This window comes from Bubalus kerabau, chromosome 13 (assembly GCF_029407905.1).
Source record: "Bubalus kerabau isolate K-KA32 ecotype Philippines breed swamp buffalo chromosome 13, PCC_UOA_SB_1v2, whole genome shotgun sequence".
In the NCBI taxonomy this organism is placed as follows: domain Eukaryota; kingdom Metazoa; phylum Chordata; class Mammalia; order Artiodactyla; family Bovidae; genus Bubalus; species Bubalus kerabau.
Window position 1 is genome coordinate 74,538,082 of NC_073636.1, and position 25,682 is coordinate 74,563,763.

Sequence of the window (25,682 nt, forward strand, 5' to 3'; positions counted from 1 at the left end):
TCTTCCACATGACAGCTTTTATTCCTTTCTTCTAAGTTCAGTCAAAATTTGGGGTAGTTTGTCCTCATGGACTCTCAGAAGGAGAATGGGCATGAGGCTCATTTGTCCAATTTTCTAAGGTATCTGATTCCCTGAAGTCACCTGTGGGGAGGGGGCTGCTTAGTTCAGTTAAAGAAGGACAATTACCCTTTAGTGCCCTGGGCTCTGTGTTAGCATTTTGCTTGCATTATTGTATTAACCATCCTGAGTCCTTCAAGAGAGGAAATGGAGGCATGGAGATGATACTGGTGTTCATTTCCTAACGTGGCAGTTTCCTGCTCTCCCCAGCAGAGGGCCTTTGATGATCTCCTGCTTCTGCCTCTGGGAAGATGTAGGCTGGAGGCACCTTGGGAAAACAGTATCCATTTCATGACAGATGAGTAAAGTAGGCATGGGGACCACAGAAAACACAGAATTGTAATAAACAAGAACACAGGTGGTGCTGGTGCTGTTACTCACTTCCTTGGAGTCTCGGGCAAATTTCTCAACATCCCTGAGCTTTCTTTTCTTTAGTATAAAAAAAGGATAACGATCTTACTTCTTAGTATTTCTAGCTAGAGACCAGTAGATATATCCCCGCCCCTAGTTGAATTTGTTGGGTTTGTTACTCACTGCAGCAAGGAATAGGAATTATCCTGGAAAACAATATGCTGTCTTATAAAGTCAATGTTTGAAAGAACTTATAGGACATAGGCCGGATTAGATGACTTTTGGAGGGTTTCAGGAAGCTGCCTTTGCTCTGGATGAAGGCTCTGAAGAAGTGAGGTAATTCTCTGATTTGGTATCTTAATGTTAACTCTAAGAAGTGAAGTGAAGTGAAGTGAAGTGAAGTGAAAGTTGCTCTGTTGTGTGTGACTCTGAAATCCCCTGGACTATACAGTCCATGGAATTCTCCAGGCCAGAATACTGGAGTGGGTACCCTTTCCCTTCTCCAGGGGATCTTCTCAATCCAGAAATTGTACCCAGGTCTGTTGCATTGCAGGAGAATTCTTTACCAACTGAGCCACAAGGGAAGACCTAACTCTAAGAAGGGAAGACTAGATAGAGGTTAGAGCTGTACTTGGTCAAGAACTGGGACATATGACTAACACTTTGGTAAGTGTCCTTTTCTGATTTTCAGGTGTTTTTCTTTCAGCAAGAAACTTTTCCTTAGGTGAACTTTGTTTCTTCATCTCTAAAATATCAGTAGGTGTGGGTGTGCTCAATGTGTCTGACTTTTGCCACCCTATGGACTATAGCCCACCAGGCTCCTCTTTTCATGCAATTTTTCAGGCTGGAATACTTGACTGGGTTTCCATTCCCTGCTCCAGGGGATCTTTTGGACAAAAGGATTGAAACTGAGTCTCACATGTCTCCTGCATTGCTTTACCACTGAGTGACGTGGGATGACCCAAAATAGTAATAATAATACTTAACTCATAAGACAGTTAAATAAAAACAAGCTACCTTTTCCTAACGGCTGCCCTCTTGGTTAAGTGGTAAAGAATCCACCTGCCAATGCAGGACACATGGTACTGATTCCTGGGTGGAGAAGATCCCTTGGAGTAGAAATGCAGTCCACTCGATTACTCTTGCCTGGTAAATCCCACGGGGAGGTAAGCTTGGTGGACTATAGCCCATGGGGTCTCAAAAGAGTCAGACAGGACTTAGGGACTGAACAAGGACAACAATGGGATAATGAGTTGTTATTAATGGAAAGATATTGGCTAAAGTAAAGTTATGACTAACCTAGATAGCATATTCAAAAGCAGAGACATTACTTTGCCAACAAAGGTCCGTCTAGTCAAGGCTATGGTTTTTCCTGTGGTCATGTATGGATGTGAGAATTGGACTGTGAAGAAGGCTGAGCGCAGAAGGATTGATGCTTTTGAACTGTGGTGTTGGAGAAGACTCTTGAGAGTCCCTTGGACTGCAAGAAGATCCAACCAGTCCATTCTGAAGGAGATCAGCCCTGGGATTTCTTTGGAAGGAATGATGCTAAAGCTGAAACTCCAGTACTTTGGCCACCTGATGCGAAGAGTTGACTCATTGGAAAAGACTCTGATGCTGGGAGGGATTGTTGGCAGGAGGAGAAGGGGACGACAGAGGATGAGATGGCTGGACGGCATCACTGACTCAATGGACATGAGTCTGAGTGAACTCCGGGAGTTGGTGATGGATAGGGAGGCCTGGCGTGCTGCGATTCATGGGGTCGCAAGGAGTCGGACACGACTGAGCGACTGAACTGAACTGAACTGAACTGACTAGACGGACTTTTGCTGGCAAAGTAATGTCTCTGCTTTTTAACATGCCATATAGATTGGTCATAACTTTCCTTCCAGGAAGTAAGCATCTTTTAATTTCATGGCTGCAATCACCATCTTTAGTGATTTTGGAGCCCCCAGAAATAAAGTCTCTCACTGTTTCCACTGTTTCCCATGTATTTGTTATGAAGTGATGGGACCGGATGCCATGATCTTAGTTTCTGAATGTTGAGCTTTAAGCCAACTTTTTCACTCTCCTCTTTCACTTTCATCAATAGGCTCTTTAGTTCTTCTTCACTTTCTGCCATAAGGGTGGTGTCATCTGCACAGTGAGGTTACTGATATTTCTCCCAGAAATCTTGATTCCAGCTTTGCTTCTTCCATCCCAGTGTTTCTCACGATGTACTCTACATGTATGTTAAATAAGCAGGGTGACAATATACAACCTTGACGTATTCCTTTTCCTACTTGGAACCAGTCTGCTGTTCCATGTCCAGTTCTAACTGTTGCTTCCTGACCTGCAGAGTTTTGTTCAGTTTTGCAGTAGTCTCTTTTGTTTCTTTTTCATTTATTTCTGCCATAATTTTTATGATTTCTTTCCTTCTACTAACTCTGGGGTTTTTTATTTCTTCTTTTTCTGGTTTCTTTAGGCATAAAGTTAGGTTATGTATTTGATTTTTCTCTTGTTTCTCGAGGTAAGCTTGTATTGCTATGAACCGTCCCCTTAGCTCTGCTTTTACTGAATCCCATAGGATTTGTATTGTCGTGTTTTTATTTTCATTTGTTCCTATGCATATTTTAATTTCTTCTGTTATTTGTTGATTATTCAGAAACGTGTTGTTTAGCCTCCATATGTTTGTATTTTAATAGTTTTTTGGAAGTAGTTGACATCTAATCTTACCACATTAAGATCAGAAAAGATACTTGAAATGATTTCATTTTTTTTGAATTTACCAAGACTAGGTAAATTTATGGCCCACGATGTGATCTATCCTGGAGAATGTCCTGTGTGCTTCTGAGAAAAAGGTGAAATTCATTGTTCTGGTGTCAAATGTCCTATAGATATCAATTAGATCTGACTGGCCCATTTTATGATTTAAAGTTTGTGTTTTCTGGCTAGTTTTCTGTTTGGCTGATCTATCAATAGGTGTGAATGGGGTATTAAAGTCTCCCACTATTATTGTGTTACTGCTAATTTCCCCTTTCATATTTGTTAGCACTTGCCTTACATATTGTGCTGCTCCTATGTTGGGTGCATGTATATTTGTAATTTTTATATCTTCTTCTTGGATTGATCCTTTGATCATTATGTAGGGTCCTTCTTTGTCTGTTTTCATGGCCTTTATTTCAAAGTCTATTTCATCTGATATGCATATTGCTACTCCTGCTTTCTTTTGGTCTCCATTTGCGTGAAATATCTTTTTGTAGCCCTTCACTTTCAGTCTGTATTTCCCTTGTTTTGAGGCGGGCCTCTTGTAGACAGCATATATAGGGGTCTTGTTTTTGTATCCATTCAGCTAGTCTTTGTCTTTTGGTTGGGGCATTCAGCCCATTTACATTTAAGGTAATTATTGATACGTATGATCCTGTTGCCATTTACTTGGTTGTTTTGGGTTAGAGTTTATAAACTTTTTCTGTGTTTCCTGTCTAGAGAAGCTCCTTTATCATTTGTTGAAGAGCTGTTTTGGTGGTGCTGAATTCTCTCAGCTTTTGCTTGTCTGTAAAGCTTTTAATTTCTTCTTCATATTTGAATGAGATCCTTGCTGGGTATAGTAATCTGGGTTGTAGGTTTTTCTCTTTCATCACTTTAAGTATGTCTTGCTATTCCCTTCTTGCCTTAAAGAGAACAATTTCTCTTTAACGGTCAGCTGTTATCCATATGGGGATCCCCTTGTATGTTATATGTTGCTTTTCCCTTGCTGCTTTTAATATTTGCTCTTTGTGTTTAATCTTTGTTAATTTGATTAATATGTGTTTTGGGGTGTTTTGCCTTGGGTTTATCCTGTTTGGGATTCTCTGGCTTTCTTGGATGTGGGTGGCTGTTTCCTTCCCCATTTTAGGGAAGTTTTCAACTATTATCTCCTCAAGTATTTTCTCACGGCCTTTCTTTTTGTCTTCTGTATCTGGGACTCCTATGACTCAAATGTTGGAATGTTTAACATTGTCCCAGAGGTCTCTGAGGTTGTTCTCATTTCTTTTAATGTTTTTTTCTTTTTTCCTCTTTGCTTCATTTATTTCCACCATTCTATATTCCACCTCACTTGTCCTATCTTCTGCCTCAATTATTCTACTGTTGGTTCTCTCCAGAGTGCATTTGATCTCAGTTATTGAATTATTCATTATTGATGGACTCTTTTTTATTTCTTCTATGTCCTTGTTAAACCTTTCTTGCAGCTTCTCAATCCTTGTCTCTAGTCTATTTATCTATAACTCCATTTTTTAAAATGATTTTGTATCATCTTTACTTGCATTATTCTGAACACTTTTTCAGGTAGACTCCCTATCTCCTCCACTTTTGTTTGGTTTGGTGGGCATTTATCATGTTCCTTTACCTGATGAATATTTCTCTGCCTTTTCATTTTATTTAGATTGCCATGTTTGGGGTGGCCTTTCTGTAGGCTGGAAGTTTGTGGTTCCTCTTTATTGTGGTGCTTGCTCCCTGTGGGTGGGGTTGGACTAGTGGCTTGTCAAGGTTTCCTGGTTAGGGGAGTTTGCATCTGTGTTCTGCTGGGTGGAGCTGGATCTCTTCTCTCTGGAGTGCAATGATATGTCCTGTAGTGAGTTTTGGGGTGTCTATGGGTTTGGCATGGCTTTGGACAGCCTGTATTTTAATGCTCAGGGCTGTGTTCCTGCATTGCTGGAGAATTAGCGTGGTATGTCTTACTCTGGAACTTGTTGGCTCTTGGGTGGAGCTTGGTTTCAGTGAAGATATGGAGGCTTTTTGATGATCTCTTGTCTATTAATGTTCCCTGGAGTCAGGAGTTCTCTGGTGTTCTCAAGTTTTGGATTTAAGCTTCCTGCCTCTGGCTTTCAGTCTTATTCTTACAGTAGCCTCAACACTTCTCCATCCATACAGCACAGATGATAAAACATCTAGGTTAATGGTGAAAAATTCTCCACCTTGAGGGACACCCAGAAAGTTTCACAGTTACATGGAGAAGAGAAGAAGGAGGAGGGAGATAGAGGTGGCTAGGAGGAGAAGAGAGGAAGTCAAAAGGGGAGCAAGCAATCTAGCCAGTAATCAATTCCCTATGTGCTCTCCACAGTCTGAAACACCCAGAGAGGTTCATGGAGTTACACAGAGAAGAGAAGAGGGAGGAGGAAGAAAGAGGTGACCAAGTGGAGAAGAGGGGGAGTCAAAAGGGGAGAGACCTACATAGCCAGTAATCAATTCCCTAAGTGTTCTCCACAGCCCAGAACACCCAGAGAAGTTCACAGAGTTACATAGAGAAGAGAAGAGGGAGGGAGGAGATAGAGATGACTTTGGGGAGAAAAAGGAGAGTCAAAAGGGGAGAGAGCAATGAACCCAGTTATCACACCCCTAAGTGAAAATGGATACTGAAGATTAGATTCTTAAAGGTACAAAATTGATAACAAATACCAAAAAGCAAGGATTAAAAATCTACAGCAGAGGTTAGACTATCAAAAATACAATATTAAAAATACAAAACAAAATCAATCAAAAATTATAAAATATATATATATATATGAAATTTGCTTTAAAAATAGTTTTTTTTTTTTTTGGAAAGGTACTAGAACATTATAAAAATCAGGAAGGAGTAATAAAGAACTTAAAAAAATTTTTTTAATGAGAATAGTAAAAATATATCTAGGAATTTTTCTGGAGATGTTGTGGGCAGTGTGGGGTCAGTTCAGTTTCAAATAGTTCTTTGTTCCAGGACAAAAACTGACTCCAGTTTCCTGGAGTCAGTTTTGCTGGAAAGGCAACAGGGATATATTGAAGAACAACAAAATGTCCTTGCCCTCAGGGTGCTTATGTTCTGCAAAAGTTCTGTGAAGAATTACTTGGAGGAATGATGAAATGGATACAAGTGGTGGAGTAGAAGGACGTGTGCTCATCTTCTCATGAGAGAACTCCAAATAACAACTTGCTGCTGAACAACCATTGACAATAAAATGTTGGATCCCACCATAAAAAGATACACTGCATCCAAGGGCAAAGGAGAAGCACCAGCAAGATGGTTCAGTTCAGTTCAGTCACTCAGTCGTGTCCGACTCTTTGCGACCCCATGAACCCCAGCACGCCAGGCCTCCCTGTCCATCACCAGCTCTCGGAGTTCACCCAGACTCACATCCATCGAGTCGGTGATGCCATCCAGCCATCTCACCTTCTGTAGTCCCTTCTCCTCCTGCCCCCAATCCCTCCCAGCATCAGAGTCTTTTCCAATGAGTCAACTCTTCGCATGAGGTGGCCAAAGTACTGGAGTTTCAGCTTTAGCATCATTCCTTCCAAAGAAATCCCAGGGCTGATCTCCTTCAGAATGGACTGGTTGGATCTCCTTGCAGTCCAAGGGACTCTCAAGAGTCTTCTCCAACACCACAGTTCAAAAGCATCAATCCTTCTGCGCTCAGCCTTCTTCACAGTCCAATTCTCACATCCATACATGACCACAGGAAAAACCATAGCCTTGACTAGATGGACCTTTGTTGGCAAAGTAATGTCTCTGCTTTTTAATATGCTATCTAGGTTGGTCATAACTTTCCTTCCAAGGAGTAAGCATCTTTTAATTTCATGGCTGCAGTCACCATCTGCAGTGATTTTGGAGCCCCCAGAAATAAAGTCTGACACTGTTTCCACTGTTTCCCCATCTATTTCCCATGAAGTGATGGGACTGGATGCCATGATCTTCGTTTTCTGAATGTTGAGCTTTAAGCCAACTTTTTCACTCTCCACTTTCACTTTCATCAAGAGGCTTTTTAGTTCCTCTTCACTTTCTGCAATAAGGGTGGTGTCATCTGCATATCTGAGGTTATTGATATTTGTCCCGGCAATCTTGATTCCAGCTTGTGTTTCTTCCAGTCCAGCGTTTCTCATGATGTACTCTGCATATAAGTTAAATAAGCAGGGTGACAATATACTGCCTTGACGTACTCCTTTTCCTATTTGGAACCAGTCTGTTGTTCCATGTTCAGTTCTAACTGTTGCTTCCTGCTGCTACTGCTGCTAAGTCGCTTCAGTCGTGTCCGACTCTGTGCGACCCCATAGACGGCAGCCCATCAGGCTCCACCGTCCCTGGGATTCTCCAGGCAAGAACACTGGAACGGGTTGCCATTTCCTTCTCCAATGCATGAAAGTGAAAAGTGAAAGTGAAGTCGCTCAGTCATGCCTGACTCTTAGTGACCCCATGGACGGCAGCCTACCAGGCTCCTCTGTCCATGGGATTTTCCAGGCAAGAGTACTGGAGTGGGGTGCCGTTGCCTTCTCCGGTTGCTTCCTGACCTGCATACAAATTTCTCAAGAGGCAGATCAGGTGGTCTGGTATTCCCATCTCTTTCAGAGTTTTCCACAGTTTATTGTGATCCACACAGTCAAAGGTTTTGGCATAGTCAATAAAGCAGAAATAGATGTTTTTCTGGAACTCTCTCGCTTTTTCCATGATCCAGTGGATGTTGGCAATTTGATCTCTGGTTCCTCTGCCTTTTCTAAAACCAGCTTGAACATCAGGAAGTTCACGGTTCACATATTGCTGAAGCCTGGCTTGGAGAATTTTGAGCATTACTTCACTAGTGTGTGAGATGAGTGCAATTGTGCGGTAGTTTGAGTATTCTTTGTCATTGCCTTTCTTTGGGATTGGAATGAAAACTGACCGTTTCCAGTCCTGTGGCCACTGCTGAGTTTTCCAAATTTGTTGGCATATTGAGTGCAGCACTTTCACAGCATCATCTTTCAGGATTTGAAATAGCTCAACAGGAATTTCATCACCCCCACTAGCTTTGTTCGTAGTGATGCTTTCTAAGGCCCACTTGACTTCACATTCCAGGATGTCTGGCTCTAGGTGAGTGATCACACCATCGTGATTATCTGGGTCGTGAAGATCTTTTTTGTACAGTTCTTCTGTGTATTCTTGCCATCTCTTCTTAATATCTTCTGCTTCTGTTAGGTCCATACCATTTCTGTCCTTTATTGTGCCCATCTTTGAATGAAATGTTCCCTTGGTATCTCTAATTTTCTTAAAGAGATCTCTACTCTTTCCCATTCTGTTGTTTTCCTCTATTTCTTTGCATTGATCGCTGAAGAAGGCTTTCTTATCTGTTCTTGCTATTCTTTGGAACTTTGTATTCAGATGCTTATATCTTTCCTTTTCTCCTTTGCTTTTCGCTTCTCTTCTTTTCACAGCTATTTGAAAGGCCTTCCCAGACAAGCATTTTGCTTTTTTGCATTTCTTTTCCATGTGGATGGTCTTGATCCCTGTCTCCTGTACAGTGTCACAAACCTCATTCCATAGTTCATCAGGCACTCTATCTATCAGATCTAGGCCCTTAAATCTATTTCTCACTTCCACTGTATAATCATAAGGGATTTGATTTAGGTCATACCTGTATGGTCTAGTGGTTTTCCCTACTTTCTTCAATTTAAGTCTGAATTTGGCAATAAGGAGTTCATGATCTGAGCCACAGTCGGCTCCTGGTCTTGTTTTTGCTGACTGTATAGAGCTTCTCCATCTTTGGCTGCAAAGAATATAATCAATCTGATTTAAGTGTTGACCATCTGGTGATGTACATGTGTAGAGTCTTCTCTTGTGTTGTTGGAAGAGGGTGTTTGTTATTATCAGTGAATTTTCTTGGAAAAACTCTATTAGTCTTTGCCCTGCTTCATTCCGTATTCCAAGGCCAAATTTGCCTGCTAATCCAGGTGTTTCTTGACTTCCTACTTTTGCATTCCAGTCCCCTATAATGAAAAGGACATCTTTTTTGGGTGTTAGTTCTAAAAGGTCTTGTAGGTCTTCATAGAACCATTCAACTTCAGCTTCTTCAGCGTTACTGGTTGGGGCATAGACTTGGATTACTGTGATATTGAATGGTATTGAATCAGCAAGATGGTAGGAAGGGTGCAATTGCTTTTAGAATCAATTCCCATACCTGCCAGAGATGCTCAGAGGGGACAAAAAAAACCTTGTGTTCACCAAGACCCAGAGACCCCACAGAAACTGAGCCAGAGCTGTGTTTGAGTGTCTTCTGCAGAGGTACAGGTCAGCAGTGGCCTGCCACAGGGGCAGGGGCTCTGGGTGCAGCAGACCTGTGTTTGGCATAAGCCCTATTGGAGGAGGTTGCCGTTAACTCCAGCATAGAGCCCCCAGAACTTACACAGGACTGGGGGAAAACAGACTCTTGGAGGACACAAACAAAACCTTGTGCACACCAGGGTCCAGGAGAAAGGAGCAGTGACCTCGGAAGAGACTGATCCAGACTTGTCCGTGGGTGTCCAGGAGTCTCCCACAGAGGCGTTGGTTAACAGTGGCCTGCTGCAGGATCAGGGGCGCTGAGTGCAACAGTGGGTGCACTGGACCCTTGAATGAGGTCACCATTATCTTCATTACCTCCATCATAGTTTGGCCTCAGATCAAACGACAGAGGGGGGAACACAGCCCTGCTCATCAACAGAAAGTTGGATTAAAGATTTACTGAGCATGGCTCCGCCCATCAGAACAAGGCCCAGTTCCCCTTCAGTCAGTCTCTCCCATCAGGAAGCTTCCATAAGCCTCTTGTCCTTATCCATCACAGGGCAGACAGAATGAAAGCCACAATCACAGAAAACTAACCAAACTGATCACATGAACCACAGCCTTGTCTAACTCAATGAAACTATGAATCATGCTGTGTAGGGCCACTCAAGATGGACGGGTCATAGTGGAGAGTTCTGACAAAACATAGTCCACAGGAGAAGGGAATGGCAAGCCACTTCAGCATTCTTGCCTTGAGAATCCTATGAACAGTATGAAAATGCAGAAAGACAGGACACTGAAAGATGAACTCCCCAGGTTTGTAGGTGCCCAATATGCTGCTGGAGATCAGTGGAGAAATTACTCCAGAAAGAATGAAGAGATGGAGACAAAGCAAAAATAACACCCAGTTGTGGATGTGACTGGTGATGGAAGTAAAGTCCGATGCTGTAAACAGCAATATTGCATAAGAACCTGGAATGTTAGGTCCATGAATCAAAGCAAGTTGAAAGTGGTCAGACAGGAGATGGCAAGAGTGAACATCGACATTTTATGAATCAGTGACCTAAAATGGACTGGAATGGGTGAATTTAACTACTGATCATCTGTGTGCTGTGCTTAGTCACTCAGTCTTTCTGACTCTTTGCAAGCTGAGCCCATGGATTGTAGCCCACCAGGCTCCTCTGTTCATGGGATTCTCCAGGCAAGAATACTAGAGTGGGTTGCCATTTCCTTCTCCTGGGGATCTTCCCAGCCCAGGGTTCAAACCTGGGTCTCCTGCATTAGAGGCAGATTCTTCACCCACTGAGCCAACAGCACTGATCAATGATCCATCTTTGATTTGCTCTCATCCACTCACTGACCATCCATCATGTGCCATGCAGTGCTCTAGGGCTGGGATTCTCCCTGAGTGACCATATTGGAATAAAATTTCCCCTTTGGAATCATTGATCAGCTGTGTTTCCCATTAGACCCACAGGCATAAGCAACTTTCAGAATCAATGATACTGGACATTTGGCCCCAACAGGCAGAAGCAAAACCATGAGAGGTGGAGAGCTTACACACTGTACAAGACTGATCCCAGATCAACCCCTTCCTCACTTCCCTCTTTGTCAGCTGTTCTGACCCCTCAGCTTGGGTACCAAAAGCTCAGTCAGCCCCCAGCTTTCCCAAGAGGCTCTCCTGCAAGGCCACAAAGATGAGTCATCTCTGCCTCTCTTTAGCCCTTCTTGTCTTCCTGGGCACCTGGTAAAACCAGGAACTGGTCCCAGGGAAAGCCCTGGCTCGCTTCTCCTCTACAGGCTGGGGACAAGTGATGACAGGAGTCCATGGAAGGCACTGAGGTACAGGTGTGGGGTGGGTACAGCAAAATCTCTCTGCATTTCTTCTGGTAAATTTAGCAGTTTTCATTTCAGGGACATTCCTTGACTCTCAAAATGTATCATTATGTGTTCCGCTTTGAAATAAACAAAATCCCACCTGATTCTACCAGATCAGGGACTTCATAACTGAGACCCTATTCCTGGTCACTGCCTGGACCCTGATCCTACTGTAGTGTCATAATAAAATCCAAATTTGACCCCTGTCTCTGTCCATGCCCCAGGCCCCCTGAAACACTTGTATTTTCTGTATCAAAATCAGGAGATGAGTGAAGGATGGGGCCTAAGATAGTGTCTGGATGGGACTGGATTCCACTGCCTGCCATCAGGTGATTAGAGGGTTAGAACTATCAAGCCCAAGTCCCTCTGGGGGACAGGAAAGGGTACTGATACTGGGTTCAGGCATCAGTGGCCAAAGATTCAATCAAATTACTTGGATCCAACCCTCAATTAAAACTCATAAACACTGGATTGTGCTGATCTTACCACTCACAGGCTTTCTGTCCTGGAGCAAGTCATCTGCAGTTTCATTTCCTGAACATGGGGACCAGGTTACATGAGTTTTTTGAAAGAATTACTAGTCATGAGTGTAAAGAGTTTACACATTCATGGATAATGATGTCCACTTTCCACCAAAATGTTTTAGCCCAAAAGACTTTTCTGCCTACATTTCCTCACCATCCCTCTAAATAATTTATCTGTCAAATAATGATCTTTTCTGTGTAATGAAATTAATCAGAATGTTGAGTGAAAACTGGGCTTCTTACCTTTGGAGACAAGTGTAGGAACAGCAGAAAATGCAGTACTTTTGAGAGTTTGCTCAAGGTGCAAAGAGTGTTCTTTCCAGGCTGGTATGATATAAATCAAAATTCAATGCACCTCATTTTGTTTTCCTGTCAGACTATTATTTAATTTTCCTATCAGGATATGCAGTTATAGAGGAGACTCATCATTGTATAGACAGGTGAAAAAAAATGGAATTGTTAATGGCTCAGTTGTGTCTGATCTTTGTGACCCTATTGTAGCCCACCAGCTCTTCTGTCCATGGAAGTCTCCAGGCAAGAATAGTGGAGTTGTTAGCCATTACCTTCTTGAGGGGATTTTCCTGACCCAGGGATTGAACCCAGGTCTCCTGCATTGCAGGCAATCTTTACCATGGAGACATGAGGGAAGCTCTCTCTCTCTCTGTATGTGTGTGTGTATATAAATATATATATATATATATATATATATATATATGCACATATGCACACCAAAAGATATACCTTCTGGGACATAAAGCCTATGTATTTGATAAATATTTATCAAGTAAACAAATCACTCATGTCATACTCAAGCTAAGTACACAGTCATCGAAGAGTCTGGATATAATAAAATTCCTGTTAGTCTATTTGGTGATGAAGCCTCTCTCTCTCAACATCAATATCCCAGAAATATCCCAGAGGGTATATTTCTTGGTTTAGGAAAACAGCTGTAAACAAAATATAGTAAAATTATATGCCTTCTGAGACCAACAGACAATGAAGACATGGGGAAATCCTATGGCAGGTGGTGATGAGTGATGTGAAGAAAGAGAGTGATGGGGATTCACAAGACTTAGGGGGTCAGGGAAACACTCTGTAATAAGGAGGCCTTGAGCAGAGGCTGCCAAAAATGAGCCTGGTGTGTTTGCACAGCACCCCAGACAAGGGTGGCTGGAGTTGAGTGGGTGAGAGGAGGGGAGCAGAAGGGGATGAAGCAGAGAGGCCGTGGGAGAAGGTCATGAGGAACCTTGTAGGACTTTATCAGAATCCGAATTTGACTCTGAGAGAGCTGGGGTGTCACTGAGAGACTGGTTATGGGAGCCATGTGATAGAACTCAAATTTTAAGAGGATCCCTGAGGCTGCCAACAAAGGTCCATCTAGTCAAAGCTTTGGTTTTTCCAGTAGTCATGTATGGATGTGAGAGTTGGGCTGTAAAGAAAGCTGAGCACTGAAGAATTGATACTTTTGAACTGTGGTATTGGAGAAGACTCTTGAGAGTCCTTTGGACAGCAAGGAGATCCAACCAGACCATCCTAAAGGAGATCAATCTTGAGTATTCAGTGGAAGGACTGATGCTGAAGCTGAACTCCAATACTTTGGCCACCTGATGCAAAGAACTGACTCATTTGAAAAGACCATGATGCTGGGAGCTTCCCTCATAGCTCAGTCGGTAAAGAATCTTCCTGCAATACAGGAGACTTGGGTTCGATTCCTGGCTAGGTAAGATCCCCTGGAGAAGGAAATGGCAACCCACTCCAGTATTCTTGCCTGGAGAATCCCATGGACAGAGGAGCCTGGCAAGCTATAGTTCATGGGGTCACAAGAGTCAGACATGCCTGAATGACTTTCACTACTCACTACTATGATGCTGGGAAAGATTAAAGGTGTGAAGAGAAGGGGAGGACAGAGGATGAGATGGTTGGGTGGCATCACTGACTCAATGGAAATGACTTATCACTGACTCAATAGAGTTTGAGTAGGCTCTGGAAGTTGGTGAAGGACAGGGAAGCCTGGTGTGCTGCAGTCCATGGGTTCGCAAAGAGTCTGACACGACTGAGTGACTGAACTGACCTACTGAGGCAGCAGAATGGAGAATGACCTCTAGGGGGTGAAGGGCAGAGACAGAGGCCCCTGGGCAGGCTGCTGCAGTGGTCCAACGAGCCATGGTGCAGTGTGTACCTGTGTCTTTCCTTGAGTAGATCTTATTTCCTTAGCAGAACATGTATGACTTGCTCTGTTAAGGTTTTTGTGAGACTTCATCCCAAATCATGATTCATTCAATCTTTAGGCATTTGTCATGGATTCACCCTCCACCCCTCACTCCTCCCTGAGGTGTGGGAACAGGGAAAGAGGAAAGGTGGAAATGAAAATTGCCACTCTCCCAATCAAGTGTTGGTTACCCAGGCAACCAACTCTGTTCTTGGTTTAGGCTGAGTGTTTACTAGTCATCTCCCACATGACAAAAGTCTCCTTATTTCTCTCATCTCTCAGGAAACTTCAGCAGCATTAGGAGCTCTGTGTCAGGAATAGGAAGAAGACCAAATTAATATTTCTTACATAATTCACAGTATTAATATTCCGTCAATATTCCATTATTTCCGTGCTCATTCTGTGATCAAAGTGAACACACTAGGTTACAGTCCAGGAGGACATCAACTTCCCCAGCTAAGTTCCTGCCTGGACCAGTGTCTGGAAAGAGTAAGTGTCCCTCCAGTGCAGAAGCTGTGACAATAGTTGTACGAAAGTGACCTGTGTCACACCTGTCTTCTGAGCTAGGTGAGGGCGGTCAGGGCATTGAGGTCCAGGTGAGATGACGTGTGCAGGAGGCTGAAAAGGACGTGGGCTCACACACCGCTTTTCACTTATAGGTCCTATGATTTGTCTCATCCACTCACCGACCGCCCATCACATGCCATGCACGGCTCTATGTCCTGGGATGCTCCCTGAGTGAACATATTGAAATCATGATCTGTATTGACAGGAGACCCACAGGTATAGTCATGTCTAAGTTCTGCTCTTACTGGACTTTTGGCCCCTGCAGAAAGATGCAGGAGGCATGGTTAGGAGGGAGATTACGCAATAAACAGGACTGACACAGCTCCTCCCCTCCCTCACTCTCCTCCTCATTGCCTGATCCCACCCCTCAGCCAGGATATTAAAAGCTCAGTCCATCTCCAGCATCCTCAGGAGCTCTCCTGCAAGGCCATGAAGATGAACTGCCTCTGCCTCTCTGCAGCCCTTCTCTTCCTCCTGGTTATCCTGGTAGATGGTACTCCGGTGTATGAACACCATTCCTTGGACCAAGGTATGTCTGGACTCACCTTTCCTCTACAGGGTCTCATGAAATTAGGAGAGTCCATAGAAGGGTTAGGGGGAGGGGATCAGTGGTGGGGTGGGTGCTGTCAACCCTCTCTGGATTTCTCCTGTCAAGTTGGGCAGGGTTTTGTTGTTAGTTTGGTGTTGGCTGCCTTGGTGTTCCTGGATGTGTGAGGATATTCTCTAGTCACGAGGGCTACTCTGTGGTTGCGGTGTGTGGCCTTCTCATTGGTGTGGCTTCTCTTGTTGCAGAGCAGAGACTCCAGGCATCTGGACTCTGTGGTTGCGGTTCACATGTTCCCTTGAGGCAATGTGGAATTTTCTCACTAGGGATCGAATCCACGTCCCCTGAATTGGCAGGCGGATTCTTAACTGCTGAACCACCAGGGAAGTCGGAAGTTGCAAGCTTTTAACTCCACTGATATTATGATGTGCGTAAGGAGATGCATTAAAATTCATATATATAAAGATAAATAATCCCACCTAACTATACCAGATCAGGGACCCTATTTGTGAGACTATCTATTCCTGGTCCTGCCTTGTCCATGAACCACACTGTACTGTAGTAATAAAAAGATCCATATTTGATCCTTCTCATGCTATGGTCCAGGCCTCCTAAACTCTTGGAATTTACTGGTTGTAGTGGTTATGAGATGAGTCACTAAAGGTGACTCAGGGTACCTTAAGAATGGGGCTGGTCTCTAAGACACCTCAAATACCTCTTTAAAGGTTACAGTCTTCACCTCTCATTCCAGCACTTTGAGCTAAGGGGAGGGAACACAGAGTGAGAAAAATCACCCATGGCTGATTATCCAACCAATATGCTTGTTTAGTGAAACCTAGAAAGAAATACAGAAATGTTGGCATTCAGAGAGCTTGCAGGTGGGTGAATGCAGGAGGATGGTGTGACGGTGCTGTGCTCATTAGTGCATGGGGGCTGGGCACACCTCCCTCCCCCTTTGCCCTACACATCTCCTCCCTTTGCTGCCTTGAGCTCTATTTTGTATATTTTTCTGAGAACAGTAAGTAAGTGTTTTCCTAAGCTCAGCCTCCGGTTTTATTGAATTGTTGAATGCGAAGGTGGGGTCATGGATGCCCCATTTTTAGCCATTTAGTCACAAGCACGAGTGACTCGGGACCTCACAGCTGGCATCTAAACTAAGGACAGACTTGAGCCCTCAACCCGCAGAATCTGCAGTAACTCCATGGATTGGAATCAGAAGTAAATGGACTTGTTGGACACCCAGTGGGTGTTTGGGGAATTGGTTGCTGTTGGTAGAGACACCACATATTTGATGTCAGGGAAACCTAAGCAAATCTAGACTCTGTCCCCTGTGATCTGGGGCTCAGGTGATGCTCCAGAAAAAGGGAGAAATGAGAGTACATGTTGCAACCAGAAACTGTTCTCACTTCTCTATTTTCAGAGTTCCTGGGAGAATGAGGGAGTGTATCAAATGGGTTGTAACATGCTATCTTGTCCTGGCCCTGCCACCCACATGCCATGTCCTGGGAAAAGTCATCTGCAATTTTCTCATTGGAACAGGAGATAATGTTGCATGGGTTTTTGAACAGATTACCAGTCATATATATAAGGGAGATGAATCAGATGTCATGGTGAATTTAGTGCATTTCCCAACAAGATGTGTTAATCTGAAAACAATTTTTCTACCTACTTGTTTTTGGCAAGAAATAATATTTAGGTATCAAATAATTTTTATTCTTCTATTATAAAAAAAATAACCAGAAACACCTGGGATGAATGAGCAGAGCCACTCTAGGGAAAGAATGAATCACAGCCCTGTGTGGGTTGGCTCCTTGGACCAAGGTTGATGCAACGTTAGTAAAGTCTCCAGGCCCTTCTCCTTGTCCCCTTTGGGCTGTTATTTTAGTATTCATATGTGTCTCCTCCCTTGTCCACTGTTGACTACTATTTTATGATCCATATTTGATCTTTGTCTTAGTTCACGTCCCACATCTCCAGAAACTCTTGGAATTTACTGTCTTTCACAGGTCTGGAGACAAGCCTTACAAGGGGACCTGAGAAACTTGTAGTATCATCTGTGATTAAAGAAATCATCGACGATGTGATTATAGGTTTGAACTTTCTGAATCTCTTGGGAGAAAAGAGGGCACTGAGACTGAGAACAGCCACCAGTGGACAATGATTCAATCAATATGTCTGTTTAGTGAAACTGCAATAAAAATCCATAGATACAGGCATTCTGAGAGATTTTGGGGTGGTAACACATGATGGTGATGTGAGGGTCCTGTGCTCTTTAGGGTTTGAAGGCTCCCCATACATCCATTTCCACTTTGCCCTGCACATCTCACTTGTTCCACTGTCTTTAGATTTATCTTTAACAATAACAATGTGAGATCAGTATGTAAGTGGTTGTCCTGAGTTGGTCATCATATCTATTGAGTTATTGAACATGGAGTTTCAATAACTGGAACTTCACAGTTTTAGCCATTTTGTCAAATCATGAATGACTCGGGAAAACATGGCTGGCATCTGAACCGAGGACAGATTTAGTCCTCAACATGCAGAGTCTGTACCGACTCCCTCAATTTCATATCAGAAGTAAATTGACTTGTTGGACACTTAGTGGGTGTTTGGGGAATTGGATGTTGTTTCTAGAGACATCACGTATTTGGTGTCAGGAAAACCCAAACTCACACTCTATGTGCTTGGGGAGCTCAGGTGAGTCCTGGGGACAGGGGAGCAATGAAGGTAGGACACTGCACCAAGAAGCTCTCAGCAGTTATTGGTATTTTCAGAGTTCCTGGCAGAACAGGATAGTGTAACAAATGGGTTGTAACAGGGAAGTATCTTGTCCTGACCCTGCCACCCACATGCCATGTGTCCTGCGGCAAGTCATCTACAGCTTCCTCTTCTGAACAGCAGATACATGCCACTTGATTTCTTTGAACACACTGCCAGCCACAGATATAAAGAATTTATTCACATTTCATGGCCAATTTTGGTTAATTTCCACCAGGATATGTTCATTTGAAGAGTTTTCTCTACCTGCTTGCTTGGGGCGAGAAAGAATCTTTACGCATCACAATGATTATCCTTGTACAATAAAAATTAATTAGAAAGACCTGGGACCACTTAGTGGAGCAGCTGCTAGGAATGCGTGAAACACAGCCCTTGTGTGGCTGGCTCGTGGAACCAAGGCTGATACAATACTAGCAAAGTCTCCAGGCTTCTTCCCTTGTCCACTTTTGGCATCAATTTATTTTCCATATTTGAACCTCATCCTGGTTTATGGTCCAAGACTCCTGCAAATTTTGGAATTTTTTTCTTTCATAGGTACCAAAATTATCTGCAAGGCATGCAAGATGATAAGAAAAGTGGCCGAAACATTCAAAAAATGCCTTGAAGGTTTGAACTTTCTGCACCTGTGGGGAGAGGGGATGGCACTGAAACTAAAATCAGTTACTACTGGTCGAGGATTCATTAAGTATCCCTATTTAGTTAAACTTCAATAAAAATCCATAAATATTGGCTCACAGAGCTTATGCAATGGGAACAAATTGTGGTGAGGTGAGGGTGCTGTGCTCACCAGGGCACGGAGGCTCTGCTCACCTCCACTCCCACTTTGCCCTAAACATCTCCTCCATTTCACTTTTCCTCAGATTTAATCCTATACATTAATCTGAGAACAGTGCGTAAAAATTTTCCTGTGTTTGGTCGCTGGTTCGATTGAGGTATTGTGCATGGAGGTGGGGTCATAGAAACTCTCACTTTTAGTCAGTCGGTCAGAATCATAAGTGACTTGAGACTACATGTCTGGCATCTGGAGTCAGGACAGTCTGGATCCCTCGACCTGTGGCATTGGCACTAACTCCACAGACATGGTATCAGAAGTCAATGGACAGAGGGCTGCCCGGTTGGTGTTGGGAATTGGATGGTGTTGGTGGAGAAACAACATATTTGGTGTCAGGAAAAAACCCAGACTCACTGTCCTCTGTGATTTGAGGGCTCAGGTGAGGCTTGGGGAGGAGTGAGTAGTGAAAGTAGGATACTGCGCCCAGAAACTCGTACCAGTCATCTGTATTTTTGAGTTCCTAGCAGAATTGGAGAAGGCAATGGCACCCCACTCCAGTACTCTTGCCTGGAAAATCCCATGGACAGAGGAGCCTGGTAGGCTGCAGTCCATGGGGTCGCTAAGTCGAAGACTGAGCGACTTCACTTTCATTTTTCACTTTCATACATTGGAGAAGGAAATGGCAATCCACTCCAGTGTTCTTGCCTGGAGAATCCCAGGGAAGGTGGAGCCTGATGGGCTGTCGTCTTTGGGGTCGCACAGAGTCGGACATGACTGAAGCGACTTAACAGCAGCAGCAGCAGCAGCAGCAGAATCAATAATGTATCAAATGGGTTGTGACATGACAGTATCTTGTCCTGACCAGGCCACTCACACGCTTGTGTGCTGCGGCAAGTCATCTGTAGTTTCCTCATCTAAACAGGGGAAACAACGAGTCTTGAATAGAAAGTGTTTATTCATATGTCACGGCCAGATTTGTCCATTTTCCACCACAATGTGTTAATCTGAAAAACGAATTTCTCTACCTTCTTGATTTGGCCAAGTAAAAATATTTCTTTATCAAATAATGATTATTCCTCTATTATTAAAAATAACTGAAAGATGTTGAACTATGGAGGAGAGCAACTGCTGGAAAAGCAAGAAACAGCCCTTGTGTGGTAGACTGTGGGACCAAGGCTGATACAACATTACTAAAGTCTCAGGCCTTTTCCCTCGTCCTTTTTTGACCCTTATTTTCTTATCCATAGTTGATCATTTTCCTGTTTCATGGACCAGGCCTCCTGAAACTCTTGAAATGTTCTCTTTTTCATAGGTGAGGAGTTGATTTCCTTAAGGCAACTTGAGAACCATACACTACAGGAGTTCCCAACACATATATTGGAAGAGGAGAATAAAGGTTTGTACTTTCTGCACCTCTGGGGAGATGGGCCTCTACATTGTAAACATTTGGTCACAAGCCTAAGCTGGTCGGGACACTGTGGCTGGGACTAAAGTGAGGACAGTCATGATTCTTCAATGGGTGAGATCTGCACTAACTGCACGGATTTCATATCAGACATCAATTGACGGGGGGACGCCCAGTGGGTGTCTGGGCAACTGGTTGATAGTGGAGACACCACATATTTGGTGATAGGGTGAACACGAGCTCACTCTCTCCTGTGATTTAGGCGCTTAGATGAGACTTGGGGACAGGGAAGTAATGAAAATAGAACACTGCATCCAGAAAATCTTACAGTGAAAGTGGAGTGTTAGTTGCACAGTCATGTCCAACTCTTTGCCACCCCATGGACTGAAGGCCACAGGCTCCTCTGCTTTGAATACTGCAGTGGGTTGCCATGCCCTTCTCCAGGGGATCTTTCCAACCCAGGATCAAACCCGGGTCTCCTGCATTGCAGTCAGGGTCTCTACCATCTGAGCCACCTGGGAAGCTGGAAACTCTTAACAAGTAAACTATATTTTTAGAATTCCTGGTAGAATCAGGTATTGTATCAGATGGGTTGTGACATCATAGTTACTTGTCCTGACCCTACCACCCACATGCTCTGTGTCCTGGGGTAAGTCATCTGCAGTTCCCTCATCTAAACAGAGGAGAACAGATTACCAGTCATGAATATAAAGAATTTATTCACATTTCATGACCAATTTTGTCCATTATCCACCAATATGTTAATCTGAAGAGCTTTATCCTTTGATCTCCTTTGGACAAGAAAACATATTGAGGTGTCAAATAATTATTATTCCTTTATTATTAGAATAATCAGAAAGACCTGGGACCACTGAGCAGCAACTGCAGGAGCACGAGAAGCATAGTGCTTGTGAGGTTTGGCTCATGGGATCAAGGCTGAGACAATACGAGTAAAGCCTCCAGACCCTCTTCCTTGTTCTCTTTTGACTGAGTTTATTATTCATGTTTGATCCATATTTGATCCTTGTCCTGGTTCATTGCCCAGGCCTCCTAAAACTCTTGGCATTTACTTTCTTTGCTAGGTCATGAGAGCACTCAGGGAAAGCAACCCAGGAACCTTCAGGTGCAGGCTCTGAACTTATGATTAATCAGCAATAGCGGCTAATTCAGTCAATATGGTTATTTATTGAAAACTTCCATAAATATCCATAAGTATTTGGGTTCAGAGGTTTTGGGGCTAAAGATCACCAGGACACATTATTTTATTGTCCTCTCAGCAGATTGAATGTTAGAGGGAGATTGACCATTGTGTTGATGTGCCCCATCATCAAGGTGATTTTGTACTAAAAGGAATTCAATTATACCCATTCTATTTGATGACCTTGCACCTGTGGAGAGAATGAAAATGGGAGTTAGGAAGTCCCTACAAAGCAGTGTTGTTGGGGATCGGGACACAGCTGTCAAAAAAAATATGGCAAAATAAATTGCCTTCTAGGAGGGACACTTAAAAATACCAAAGGGTGAAATCTTATGGTAGGTTATCAGTTTCTTGAAGGTAGAGAGTAAAGCAGAGAAAGGATGCTGTGCTTTTTCTCTAAAGGGTCAGGGAAACCCTCTGTGATAAGGAAGTACTGAGCAGAACTGCAGAACTAATGTGCCTGGTTACTCATTACTGTGTTTGAGCAGGAGCCAGGGCCAGGGTGGCTGGAGCTGAGTTGGTTTAGGTGAGGGGAAAGAAGTGGAAACGGATGAGGCATAGAGGTCATGGGAGCAGGTCGCGAGGAGCCCTGCAGGACTTTTTAAGAATCAGAATTTCACTATCATAAAAAAGGGGACTCACTGAGGAATTGGTCTCCAGGGAGCCGTGGGAGAGGACTGAAAAATAACAGAATCCCTGAGGCTGCAGCGCACAGAGTGTCCTCTAGAGGGCAAGGAGCAGAGACAGAGCAGGCTGCTGCAGTGGTCCACATGGAGAGTGTACTCATGTGTGTGTCCACATCCATGTTCCCTGGGTGGATCCCAGGTCTCTCGAATAACATAAATGTGTTCCTCTGTTGAGGTTTCTATGGAGGCTTCATTACCTAGTCATGATGCATTAAATCATTAGCCATTGGGGACTGTTCAACAGACAGCTCCATTAACCTCCCTGAGATTGAGGGAAGGCAAGGAGATTGTGGAAGAAAGACCATGGGGGAGGGCGGGAATGAAAGTTTTCACCCTCCTATAGGCAGTCCTTTCCGGTGCAATATCAGAGCCCATTCTGGGCTTATGAGGGTCTTTCCAAACTCACCAACTTCACATACCAAAAGACACCTTAATTGTTCTCATCGTATAAGAAATACCAAGATTTTTAGGAACAGTGTCAGGAAAATGATGAAAAAAGAAATATGTGTATTTCTTATTAGAATCACAATATCATTAGTATCAATATTCATTTTATAGAATCCTTGTGAGGTAACCAAAGTAAACAAGGTGTTACGTTTTCTTCATGCCTTTTTCCATTATAGTATGATTCCTTCACCATTGTTATTAATGGTGAAAAGTTTTTTACCACACACTTAAGCAAAGAGAATATTAATAGTATTATAAAACTCTGTTATCCAGACCCATTAATTATTGACATATAGGGGATAATTTTTATCTTTGTCCTCTTTTTGTTGTTGTAGTTTTTTTAATTTTTTTATTTTTTGAGCATTTATGTATTTGTTTGTGTGGGCTGGTTCTTATTTGTGGGTCCCAGACTCAGTAGTTACGGCCTGTTGACTCCATGCCTACAGCATTTGGGACTTTAATTCCTTGACAAGGGATTGAAGATAGGACTCCTTTGTTGGAAGGCAAATTCTTAACCACTGAACCACCTCGGAAGTTCTTCTGAAGTTTTAAGGCTATTCAAAGGCATTATGCCAATTTTTCTTAAAATACTTCATGAGGAGATATACATTTGTACATGATTACTATAACATGCCACGCTTAGCAACCTTCATAATTCTGTCCCAGAAAGGAAAGGAGGTTTTCAAAGGGGCATTTCAATTTGACTATCCCCACAACCCTAACATTCTCTATCCCAAACAAACTGGAGGTTCTAGTTGTTGGCCTTCTACGGCGCTGTGATGACCATTCTCATAACTGAGCCATTGCCCCTCTCATTCCAGCAGATTCTCAGCCTGCCTTCTGCCTGGAGCCTAAGTTAGCTGGTTCCTGCAAGAACAAGACAGCCAGGTACTTCTACAATGCCAAGACTGGGTGCTGCGAGCCATTTGTTTATGGTGGCTGCGAAGGGAACAAAAACAACTTCAACACGATAGACAACTGCTTAAAGTCCTGCTGTCCCGACTGCATGAAGACCTGCTGCACACTGGAAGAGTCCCAGGGGTAAGACAGGGGTCAGGGCACTGTAGAAGGGGAAGTGTTGGGCAGAGAGGTGAGCTCAGGGGGCCACACACCATTCACCCTCCACAGTGTCTTCCTCCTCGCTGTTGCCAGAAGAGGCTGCAGTGTCCTGTGAAACCACACTGAGCGAGTTCTCCAGGGAGAGAATGGCGAAGGTCAGCCCCACAGGCCTCTTTGTGATCATCTCAGCCTGATTACATGCTCCTCTTTCTCAGTTGGGAACACTGATTCAGCCACTTTCCAGGGCAGGTCTGCAGTGCTCCTGAGTGCCCCACCTAGGCTTCGAAAACTCACATCCTTCTTGTAGGTCATTTGGGTCATGGGCACTACAGTTCCATATTGTTTGAAAAGTTTAGGCTCTGTCAAGATGACCAGTGTCCAGGTCTGGGGCCACAATGATGGCACTCAACAAGTTCTTTTCTTTTTGCAGGGGACATGTGAAGAGTGGTCCCTGAAACTCTGAAATCCAAGGAAGACCCCTGCAGGGCTGGGCTGTGGCTGCTTCTGAAACAGTTCTGTCTCCTCGCAGTCCTTCTCTCCCCTACCCTCCTCAGCAGAACCTGCCTATTTCCTTTCCTCTGTTGGTCAACATGTCTAATTCTGTCTCACCCAGCTGGCTCTCAGCACCTTGAGAGCATGTCTCCCCTGTACCCCTAGCACTTCACATAGTTCCTGACACCAGTGAGACAGTTTGTAATTATTTGAGGAAAGAAGGAAAGAATGTAGGAGCACACTCCTCATGACCAGGTTAAGTACAAGGCTGCGGTGTAACACAGGATTTTTGTTTTTACCTCCATCCTCACGGTATCCTCACCTTCAACCCATCCCCACAATCACTGCTCTCCTTCTGGGTGGCCAAGAGGAATTTCCAGCATTCAGTTCTCATTGTCAGTAATGAGAGAAGGGTTTGGGATAAAGAAGCTTCTTGACCCCACAATGATGCTGTGATTTTCCTTTCTGTAGCTTCAAACACTGTGGTTTATATTTAAATAAATACATATTAAAAATTAAACTGACTGGAGTCTGTGGTTTGCAAGTACAAAACTTAACCAGCAGAGTCCATGGAAATGATCCTTCTCACTGTTCTGCAGAGGATTGGGCACCTCCCCCTTTCCTGTCCAGAGACTGTGCCTTACCAGGTATAGGAAGCAAACCCGTTTTAGCATCATCATCGTGGTAGTCACCAAGCTACACAGAAACCTAGGAGGCACACACCTGCACATGCAAACTTCATTTCTTACTTCTAAGTTCAGTTCAAATTTGAGGCCAGGTTGTTCTCCTGGACTCTCAGAAGGAGAAACGGCTTGGGGCTCAGTTGTCCAATTTCTAAGGAATCCTGTTCTCTGATGTCACATTTGGGGAGGGTTTTTTTTAGTTCTGGTAAAGAAGAGCAACTCTCATTTAGTGTCCCAGGCTCTGTGCAAGCATTTTGCTTGCATTTTTCTGTTAATCATGCTAAGAATCCTTCAAGGGAGGAAATGGAATCATAGAGATGGCACTTAGCTGCTGTATTCATTTCCTAACATGGCGGGTCCCCACTTTCCCAAGCAGAAGGACTTTGATGATGCTTTCCTGTTCTGTTTCTGGGAAGATTTAGAATGGAGGCAACTTCGGAAACAGTATCTATGCCACTACAAATGAGTAAAGTTTACCATGGGGACCGAAGCAAGTATATTATTTAAATAGATGAGAACACATAGGGTGCTGGTGCTGTTTTTGATATCTTTCCAGTCTTGGGCAAATTCTTAACATCTCTGAACTTGGCATTCTTTAGTTATAAAATAAGGGTAGGCTGGTACTTGTTCATGTTTCTAGCCAGAGACCACTAGAAATACTCCTGTTTCTAGTTGAGCTCATTGGATTTATTTACTACACACAGCATCAAGGAACAGGAATCATCTTGGAAAACAATATGCTGTCATATTAAGACAATGTTCAAAGGAAATTATAAGATGTGGGCTTCTGTGATTTGAATTTGGGGAAGGTATCAGGAAGATGGCTTTGCTCTGGAAGGATGGTGTTTAGGAAGTGGGGTAGTTCTCTGATTGGTATCTTTTCTTTTCTTTTTTGGAGCAAAATATGTAAAGCATGTATTTATTTATTTTGATTTTATGTTTTATTTAATTTATTTTTAAAAGTTTATTCATTT

General features: G+C 43.4%; 1 protein-coding gene across 1 annotated transcript; it reads left to right on the plus strand.

Annotated features, from left to right (window-relative positions):
• Nucleotides 1–15,073: 15,073 nt before the first annotated feature.
• Nucleotides 15,074–24,225, plus strand: LOC129625237 (trophoblast Kunitz domain protein 1-like). Its single transcript, XM_055543350.1, has 4 exons — nucleotides 15,074–15,173; nucleotides 20,051–20,134; nucleotides 23,299–23,515; nucleotides 23,964–24,225. The coding sequence occupies exons 1-4, from the start codon at nucleotides 15,074–15,076 to the stop codon at nucleotides 23,986–23,988; spliced, it is 426 nt and encodes a 141-aa protein (XP_055399325.1). The 3' UTR covers nucleotides 23,989–24,225.
• The last annotated feature ends 1,457 nt before the right edge of the window (nucleotides 24,226–25,682 follow it).